Source organism: Crocuta crocuta, unplaced genomic scaffold (assembly GCF_008692635.1).
Source record: "Crocuta crocuta isolate KB4526 unplaced genomic scaffold, BGI_CrCroc_1.0 scaffold1228, whole genome shotgun sequence".
NCBI lineage: Eukaryota > Metazoa > Chordata > Mammalia > Carnivora > Hyaenidae > Crocuta > Crocuta crocuta.
The window spans coordinates 90,412-100,917 of record NW_027528888.1 but is presented as its reverse complement, the minus strand read 5'-3'; the positions used below and the strand labels follow the sequence as shown (position 1 = coordinate 100,917).

Sequence of the window (10,506 nt, the reverse complement as noted above, 5' to 3'; positions counted from 1 at the left end):
ATGATAAGAATATACTTAGGACATTTGATTCCTTGTCTTTTTTTTTTTTTACTTGTCAGAAGGGCTGGCTACATTTGCCAGATTATGTAGGTGATTTTATCCTTGTATCTTCTTTTCCTTTTATAATATAGTTTCACAGTTTTTAACTTAAAGAGCATATTATTCACTTTTAGAGAGAAAAAAAAATATTGTCAATCTTTCTAACTAGAATGATCACTTTTAATATGTTGCTGACCTTTGTGTAGAGATGCTAGGATACTTAACATGCATAACACTTTCTATAAAGCTTTGTCAGATTTCAACCTTTTGGGTTTCTCCTATAGGTACAGTAGCAGAAGGAGCTCCTATTATTCCAATTTCTGCTCAACTGAAATATAATATTGAAGTGGTCTGTGAGTATATTGTAAAGAAAATTCCAGTACCTCTAAGAGACTTCACTTCAGAACCTCGACTTATTGGTAAGGACTTAACTTGTTAGCCTTTAACTTTTGACAGTATCTTTTCACATTATTGATCTACTGCATTTCAGATACAGTCACATTATGAGGTACTAGAACATTATGAGTATTCTAGGGATTAGGAGTTCAATATGAATTATTAAGGGTGAGGGCAGGCCATAATTTGGCACATAAAAGTCATCTTTCAGGTACATATAGTTACATTGTACTTCACAGGTATAGAATAAAAACGTGTCAATTGTCGATTTAGTGGATTTCATTTTGCACTAGAAGAAACTACAGTAGGGATTGGAATGACAATATTTTCCTATGAAGTCACCTCTAATGTAAGATTTCAAGTGGCTGCTCCTGTACAAAAACTTACTTGAGTATTTCTACTAATTAAAATAATAAGATTACTTTTATGGTTTCCTTCCTTCCCTATCTTCTTTATAGTTATTAGGTCTTTTGATGTCAACAAACCTGGCTGTGAGGTTGATGACCTTAAAGGTGGTGTGGCTGGTGGCAGTATTTTAAAGGGTGTATTAAAGGTAAACTGAATTGGAAACCCTGTGTTTTAAATGGAAAAATTATATATATATGGCGAAACAAAATCTGAAACTTAATTTTAAAAAGATGTATGGTTTTATTTACTACTTTGTACTGTAAATATGTCTGGTGTAATAAAAATAGATTTCTTGTTTGTAATTCCCTAAAAATAGAGTGGTTATTAACTTTATAACTCCTTTACATTTTTTGTTTTTTTAATCCTTTTAAAAAAGTGTGAAATTCTTGTTGCAGGTAGATGCCTTTGTAATTTAGCAGTTTACCAGTTAAGGTATTTACATGTAAATGGTAATTGTGGGGTCTCAAGTATTTTAAATTCTCTCTTCTATGTTTTAGGTGGGCCAAGAGATAGAAGTCAGACCTGGTATTGTTTCCAAAGATAGTGAAGGAAAACTTATGTGTAAACCAATCTTTTCCAAAATTGTATCACTTTTTTCAGAACACAATGATCTTCAGTATGCTGCTCCAGGCGGTCTTATTGGTAAAAATTTTTCTTTCATAGCTTTTATTATTGGTTAGTCATGTTACTTTTTTTGTAAAATGGATTATTTAAGACTATTTCTCTCTGGGGCACCTGGGTGGCTCTGTTGGTTAAGCATCTGACTTCGGCTCAGGTCATGATCTCATGGTTCGTGGGTTCGAGCCCCGCGTCGGGCTCTGTGCTCACAGCTCAGAGCCTGGAGCCTGTTTCAGATTCTGTGTCTCCCTCTCTCATTGTCCCAACCCCCCACACTGTCTCTCTCTCTCTCAGAAATTAGCAAAACATTAAAAAGAAAGACTATCTCTTAATTCAGTATCTTAATTCAGTAAGGGAAAGTGGGATAGATACGTATATAGTGGTTAAGTTGTTGATTTTAGATTATAATATATTTTGTGTTTCTTAGAAAATACTTTTATGTAGTGGGTTGCCTGGGCACCTCAGTCTTTAAGTGTCTAACTGGCTCAGGTCATGATGATTGTCCTGATCTAGCCCTGTGTCAGCACACTCCATCTGCTGAGTATGGAGCCTGCTTGGGATTCTTTCTCTCCCTTTCCATCTGACCCTTTCCTGTACCTGCAAACTGTCTCTCTCAAAAAAACAACCATAACAACAAAGAACGAATTAAAGATGCATTTTATTTATATTTAGAAAGAACAATTCATTGTGGTTTTTTTAGAGGTAAGCTAAACCATAACAAAGTTTTACAATTTAGCATTTAAAAAACATCACAAACATAAGTATATTTTATTCATACTTGAAACTCTCTTATTATTCGTTTGACTTTTTATATAAGTTATTACAAATGGAAAATTACCCGGAAGTATCATACATAGATCATGCTTGTGCTGAGGCTGACAATGAAGGTTACTATTTTGTGTTTGTTTGTTTTTTAAGGTTTTATTTCTGAGAGAGAGAGAAACTCAGCGTGAGCAAGGGAGGGTCAGAGAGAGAGGAAGACAGAGAATCCGAAGCAGGCTCTAGGTTCTGAGCTAGCTGTCAGCACAGAGCCCAACTCGGGTCAAACCACGAATCATGAGATCATGACCTGAGCCGAAGTCAGACACTTTACCAAGTGAGCTACCCAGGCGACCCTGAAGGTTACTGTTTTGAAGGAACTGCTAAATTAATACATGGATATTCTAGTTTTTTACTCACTGAATACACATATCCAGTAAAAGTCAAGATTTTATGAGAGATTCAGTTGATATTTTTCTTTTATATTAAAGAAGGAAATGTATGAAGAATTGATCTTTTGGCTTTATATGTTTTCGCTATATTTTTCATAGATCACTTTGGAAATGTCATCTCACTTAGTCTTGGTACAGGTTGCTGATGAGAAGTCATCTGTAAATATTTAGGCTTCATTGTGCCTTTTCAAAGTTGCATCTCCTTGTTTTGGAATAGTTTAATGATGATTTTTGATCACTTTGAGTTTTTTTTTAATTTTAGTAAAGTTAACATAGTTTTACATTTCATATGTACAGTATACTGATCAGGAATTCTATACAGGGTTACCTTGTTGGCTCATTTTGGTGGACCATGAGACTCATGAACTCAGGCTCATGAGTTCAAGCTTCATGTTGCCTGTAAAGATTAAACAACAATAAAATCCTTAAAAATAATAAGAATAAAAATAATTTTATTCATTACTGAGTCTGCACTATGGTAAGTGTACTCTTGATCCCATCACCTATTTATTCCATCCTCTGCCTCCCTTTCCTCTGGCAATCAGTTTCTTCTCTGTAGTTAAGAATCTGTTTTTTGGTCTTTTTTTTTTCTCTGGCCATTTGTTTTATTTCAACTTATTTATTAAGTTCCCCATATAAGTAAAATTAAATGCTCTTTGTCTTTCTCTCTCTGACTTATTTCACTTGACAAAGCCTCCTATATATCCATGCTGTTGCAAGTGGCAAATTTTCATTCTTTTATATGGTGTAGTACTATTGCATAGCGTGTGTAAGTATTTAACACATTTGCTTTATTCATTTTATACATGGAAATGGGCTGCTTCATATTTTGGTGATTATAAATAATGGTACAGTACACATAGCAATGCATATAGCTTTTTGAACTAGTGTTTTCATATTCATTGGCTAAATACCAGTAGTCGAATTACTGGATATTTTGTTAGTTGTTAACTTACTGAGAAATCTCCATACTGTTTTCCAGAGGGGCCACGCCAGTTTGAATTTGTACTAAGACTGTAAGATGATTCCCTATTCTCCACATTCTCACCAGTACCTGTTTTTTTAGTTTTTGCTTGGTTTTGGTTTTGGTTTTGATTTGGTTTTGGTTTTTGAGTATTTTTCTTTTTTAGCTATTCTGACAAGTGATAACTCATTGTGGTTTTGATTTGCATTTCCCTGATGATGAGTGATGTTAAGTATCTTTTCATGTGTTTGTTGGCCATCTGTAGGTCTTTTTTGGGAAAATGTTTATTCATGTCTTCTGCCCATTTTTTAACTGGAATATTTGTTTATGGGGATTATGAGCTGTATAAGTTCTTATATTTTAGGTACTAGTCTCTTACTGAATATATTATTTGCAAAATATCGTCTCCCATTCTATAGGTTCGTTCTTAGTTTTATTGATCATTTCTTTTGTTACTTTACCCCTTTTTTTCTTTCAATATTCTTTCTATTACTTCCTCTTCTCTGCCTCTAGGACTTGTTGCGTTTGTTGACATACTTGATTTTTGTAATTCTGAGACTGTTCATTTTTGTTTTTTATTTTCGCTCAGAATGATTAATCTCAATTGAATGTTTTTTACTAATTTTGAAAGAGAGGGACTACAAGGGTGGTGGCAGAGTGGGAGAGAAAATGCCACACAAGCTCTGTGCTGTCAGTAGAGAAGACTAATTTGGGGCTCAAACCTACGATTGGGAGTGGCAAGATCATGACTTGAGCCAAAGTTGGATAGTCAACCCACTGTGCCACTCCGGTGCTCGGTGCTCGGTATGTCTCAACTTTCTATTGAAAGCAACATTTTGAGTGATACAGTGAGTCATCTCTGGAGAGTATATTCTCTCCTTTCTAAGGGTTTTTTCTGCTAGTTTGGTTGTTATTGGTAACAAAGTCAGTTGTTAATTGACTGATTTTCTGAGCTAGATCTGTAATGTCTGTTTTCTTTACATGTACGCCCACTGAAGTGTAGTTTGGTTGGGTTACTCAGCTAGTAATAGTACAGAAAGATATTTTCTTAATATCTAGAACCAGTAAGTCTCTCAATCTTTACTAAAAAATTCTGTTGGTATATGGTTTGAGGTCTCAGCTAGACAATTAACAACTCTGTCTTGTCCTCCATTTTATTGTAAGACAGCTAGAGGGGAGAGTTTAAAGCATTATCAGGTCTTTCCTCTTTGTGTCACCTTTTTTAACTGGAGTGTATGTTTTTTGAGGAGTTGCTATGTATACATTATTTATATGTTTTAGATACTAATCTCTTACTGAATATATTATTTGCAAAATATCATCTCATTTACAAAATAAAAAGCAAAACAAAAAACTTTGTTGACAAGGTTGTTTGCCACCAACTATTATCCTTTAGTTCCATAAGGAAAAGACTTTTTATATTAGATATCCAGATAACTTTGAAAAGTTGAATCTTCCAGGAAAATGTCAAACTAACCAAATGATAGTCCTCTGGGGATGTGGGTTACCTTTTCTAGTTTATTTAGCAAAAGTACAACATTTATTGTAGCAGATACTTTAATTTTGTAAATATAGTATAAATCGTGTCATGTTTTATTGGAACATTTTGACTTAACAGATGTTGGAGAGAGAAGGAAAAACTAACTAGATACAACAGATGTAAAACAAAACTGTTTATAACCCCAAGTGTCTAAACCTAGAAATGAGGTCTTAAATCGGTTAGTAAATTAAGATTTAATTTGCTATCAACTCTTGTAACATGAATCTAGAAACTTGAAGCTAGGAAATGTTTTAGTAAATTTGGGAGCAAAGGTGTGAGATGATGAAAATTTTTACTTTGCTATTTAAGTCTAATTGCATGAATTGAAGGGAGAAAGAAAGCTACTACCCCTGCTGCTTTACATGACAAATGTAGATTGTTTATCAACCTGTCACAAGTGGATGAATTATGGTTATTCATAGAGTAGGACAAGTTAAAATGTCTTATAGTTTTTACTGTTCTTACTGAAATTCAGATATTCTTTTCTATTTTTTNAGAATCTGAAGCAGGCTCCAGGCTTTGAGCTCTCAGCACAGAGCCTGACACAGGGCTCGAACCCACAAACTGTGAGATCATGACCTGAGCCAATGTTGGCACTTTATCAGCTGAGCCACCCAGGCTCTCCTGAAGTTCAGATGTTCTTTTCTGAGTAAATGCTCCACAGTATGTGGCAGACCTTTTGTTAGATTCCAGAATTTTAGATGTGATTCTGACATTTTTTTCAGTTCTTCATTGTGTGTATGGAAAAGAGCTTGGGAAGTGTTTATTGCCTCATTTTACTGACATTTTTTAAATTTGTTTCACTTCATTTCTTATGTATACTAATAAAACATCACTGTACATGACTGGGGTTTTTTTTTTTAATGAATAAGGAAATTCTGGGNGCAAGCATGGAGGACCAGAGAGAGAGGGAGACAGAATCCAAAGCAGCTCCAGGCTCTGAGCTGTCAGCACAGAGCTTGATGCAGGGCTGGAACTCATGAATTATGTAACCATGACCTGAGCAGGAGTTGGACGCTTAACTGACTGAGCCACCCAGGCACCCCTCATTTATTTACTATTTCTTTTTTTCTTAAGTTTTCATCAAGGCTAGTTTCTAGTGTTGTGTTTTTAGGCAAATCAGGGACTTGCTTGAAGGAAATTTGTACTACCAGATTTTGCTTATGTGGNAGCAGTAATATGGTATCAATATACTAAAATTTAAATTGTATATAATACATTTACTGCTTTGAGTAACTTCTAAGTTTGCTGACATTTTAAGAAATATAAATTGGAATGTGTGATACACATCTCTTATTTCATATTAGGAGTTGGAACAAAAATTGACCCCACTTTGTGCCGGGCTGATAGAATGGTAGGACAGGTACTTGGTGCAGTTGGAGCTTTACCAGAGATCTTTACAGAATTAGAAATCTCCTATTTCCTACTTAGACGACTTCTAGGTGTACGCACTGAAGGAGACAAAAAAGCAGCAAAGGTAAATCCTTTTTGTAATTCAGAAACACAAAGGAAACATTATGTGTCAACCACTTCTATTTCCCTCTTTTTCCTTTTTTTTTTAATAAAAATTTTTAATGTTTATTTATTTTGAGAGAGAGAGAGAGAGAACAGGGGAGAGGGAGGGGCAGAGAGAGGGGAAGACACAGAATCCAAAGCAGGCTCTGGGTTCTGAGCTGTCAGCACAGAGCCCAAGATGTGGGGCTCCAGCTTGGGAACTGTGGAATCATATCCTAAACCGAAGTTGGATGCTCAACTGACTGAGTCATCCAGGTGCCCCACTTTTTTAAGTTTTATTTGTTTTGAGAGCGAGCAAGAGAGGTAGAGCTAGCAAGGGTGGGGCAGAGAAGAGAGCAAGGAAGAGACAATCCCAAGCAGGCTTCACACCAGGCACATAGAGCCTTCTGTGGGGCTTGAACCCACAAAATGTGAGATCATAACCTGAGCCAAAACCAAGAGTTGGACACTTACCTGGTAGAGCCACTCAGTGCCCCCATTTCTCTNAATTAGTAGCACCTGAGTGGCTTAGTTGGTTAAGTGTCTGACTCCTGATTTCAGCTTAGGACATGATCTCACTGTGAGATCAAGCCCCATGTCAGGCTCAGCGTAGAGCCTCCTGGGATTCTCTCTCCCTCTTTGGCTGCCCCTCTTGCCCATGCTCTCTTTGTTAAAATAAATAAATAATTAAAAGTAAGTTTAAAAGTAAAATGTCTTTTAAAAAATAAAAGATGGAATTACAAAAGGAAAAGTTGACTCATTAGAAATTTCCTATATGGTGGGGGGCGCCTGGGCGGCTCAGTCGGTTAAGCATCTGACTTCGGCTCAGGCCATGATCTCACAGTTCGTGGGTTCGAGCCCCTTGTTGGACTCTGTGCTGACAGCCAGCTCAGAGCCTGGAGCCTGTTTTGGATTCTGTATCTCCCTCTCTCTGACCTTCCCCTGCTCATGCTATCTGTCTCTGTCTCTCTTAGAATTAAATTGCATTAAAAAAAATTTTAATTCCCTATATGGCAACCAACCATAAGCCAGGTTACCATTTGGTTTTGTTTTTTAAAGTGTGTGTCACAAATTTTAAAACCTTAATATTCCTGGTACGCATTTGACTTAAAAATTTTTTTGATAAAATATGGGTGACAGTGATAAAGTATAAATGTATAAACTTTTTGTAGAGCATTTTGGTGATAGTCTTCAGTAGCAAAAGAGCAATATAGAGTCTAAGTTAACTTCTACTGAATTTTTTATAGTGGCAGAAATATACTGTACCCCATTATGACCATTAAATTTCAAGTTANACTTAAGATGTTACTAGTGGTTGATATGGTGCTTAAAATTTTGCCATGTACATAATACATATTTATATGCAGTGTTGTATTGAATACATTATTTCATTATGGTAGTCAAAATTCTATATAAATATAGTCATAAGGTGCTTTTCATATTAAGAAATTATGATCATTAAAAAAATAGTAAAGATACTCTATCCAACATGAATCTTGTGTTTATAAAAATTGTCATTTTGGGGAGAGTTTCTTTAATATGATACTTGATTATATTGCTTGACTTTAATGAAATATGAAGACCTTAAAAATGCTCNGGGCTATAATTCCAGTAATTATATGTTAGTGACTAGAAATACAACAGCTACAAGTTATGTAGTAGCTGTTACCCAATTTTACAGAAGCATCTTATTTTAATGGTAGATCATACGTATGTTCATTTAGTGCTAAGTAAACCTTTTGTTTTGACACTTGTAGGATTATACATACTTCAAATCACATTAAATGTAATTTGTGTAGAATTTTTTAGTAGTTTCTTTCCAACAGTATGTGCTAAATTTACACTTTCTTTGAGAAAACATTTATTAATATAATGGTTTGGGTTTTTTCCCTTAATTTATTTCCATAGGTGCAAAAGCTCTCTAAGAATGAAGTGCTTATGGTGAACATAGGGTCCCTTTCAACAGGAGGAAGAGTTAGTGCAGTCAAGGCTGATTTGGGTAAAATAGTTCTCACTAATCCTGTGTGTACAGAAGTAGGAGAAAAAATTGCTCTTAGCCGAAGAGTTGAGAAACATTGGCGGTAAGTTTGTCAACTTTGCTACTGTTTTAATCAAGAAAAACAGGAAGAGCCCCTGGCTGAATCAGTCTCAGGAAAGCATGTGACTCTTGATCTCAGGGTTGTGGGTTCAAGCCCCATACTGGGTATATAGATTCCAAAAAAAAAGTAAATTTAAAAATCGTGTATTTTCTTGTATATTAGTTCTTGATGCTGTACATACACAATTATGCACAATTCTCCTTTTTTTAAAACTTTTTTTTAAAGATTTAATTGCAATATAGTTAGTATGCAGTGTAATAATTAATTTCAGGCATAAAGCATGGTGATTCAACACTTCCGTACATATCTGGTGCTCATCATAAGTGCCCTCCTTAATCCCCATCACACATTCACTCTTCTCCCTATCAACCTACCCTCTGGTAACCATCTCTTTGGTCTCTAGAGTTAAGAGTCTGTTTCTTGATTGGCCTCTCATTTGTTTCTTAAATTTCCACATATGAGTGAAATCATTTATCTGTCTGACTTATTTCACTTAGCATTATACTGTCTGTCTCTGTCCATGTCCTTGAAGATGGCAAGATTTCATTCTACTAATGACTGAGTATATTCCATTGTGTGTGTGTGTGTGTGTGTGTGTATACACCCCCTCTTTTTCTGTTTTCTTTTTTCCTATTTTTTTCTTGTAGAGAGAGACTAAGACTTGGGAGGGGGAGAGAGTAAGAATCGTAAGCAGCCTGGTACAGTGCTCCATCCCATGACCCTGAGATCATGAGTTGAGCTGAAATTAAGAGTTATATGCTCAACCAGCTTAGCTGCTTAGGTGCTTTTATACCATTTCTCCTTTATCCATTCAGCAATCAGTGGACATTCTGTCCAATTCCACAATTTGGCTATTATAAATAATGTTGCTGTAAACATAGGGGTGCTTGTATCCCTTTGGATTAGTACTGTTTGTAAATTTCTAGTAGTGCAGTTACTGGGTCTTAGAGTAGTTCTGTTTTTAGTTTTTTTGAGGAACCTCCGTATTGTTTTCTGGAGGGGCTGCACCAGTTTGCATTCCCACCAGCAGTGCAGGAGGGTTCCTGTTTCTCCACACCCTCACCAACACTTACTTCTTCTTCTTCCTTAAATTCAGTGGTTTTCATGGCTTTTTAATAGTCAGCTGTGTATTTATATAACTGAAATCTGTTTTTTCAATCCTAATTTGGAAACCTGTAGTTCAGTTTTTTTTTCTTAATATTTTTATTTATTTCTAGGAGAGAGAGAGAGACAGCATGAGAAGGGGAGGGTCAGAGAGAGAGGGAGATACAGACTCTGAAATAGGCTCCAGGCTCTGAGCTGGCAGTCAGCACAGAGCCCGACGCGGGGCTCGAACCCACGAACCACGAGATCATGACCTAAGCGAAAGTCGGATGCTTAACCGACTAAGCCACCCAGGCGCCCCTGTAGTTCAGTTTTTTATTCCAGACACTGAACTGGCTGGCTTTCCTTTATCTCAGACACTTGTATAAAATCACACAATTCAAAATCAGCTTTGACTTTTAATCTGTGTACTGTATTCTTACACACACAACTTAGTTTTGAGTTTTTGTTTTTTTTAAACCACTACATAGCCTTGTACCTCTTACTATTTCAGTGTGTATAAGACTAAGGATAATGTATTCAACCAGTTCAAGAATTTTAACGTTAAAAAACACTAAAACCTGCATTCCACATTGTAATTTTATCTTTGTCTAAATATTGTTGTTTATTGCCTTTTCCTCGCTTCAACCTAGG

General features: G+C 35.8%; 1 protein-coding gene across 2 annotated transcripts in view; it reads left to right on the top strand.

The window, feature by feature from the left end:
- The window catches only part of LOC144225648 (eukaryotic translation initiation factor 2 subunit 3, X-linked-like), a 27,717-nt gene that overhangs the window by 9,378 nt on the left and 7,833 nt on the right, over window positions 1-10,506 (top strand). For both annotated transcript variants that reach the window (XM_077756897.1, XM_077756898.1), the window contains exons 7-11: window positions 324-458; window positions 894-988; window positions 1,341-1,485; window positions 6,484-6,653; window positions 8,579-8,751. In XM_077756897.1, the coding sequence (XP_077613023.1) occupies window positions 324-458; window positions 894-988; window positions 1,341-1,485; window positions 6,484-6,653; window positions 8,579-8,751 (718 nt within the window). The remainder of the gene's footprint in view (window positions 1-323; window positions 459-893; window positions 989-1,340; window positions 1,486-6,483; window positions 6,654-8,578; window positions 8,752-10,506) is intronic.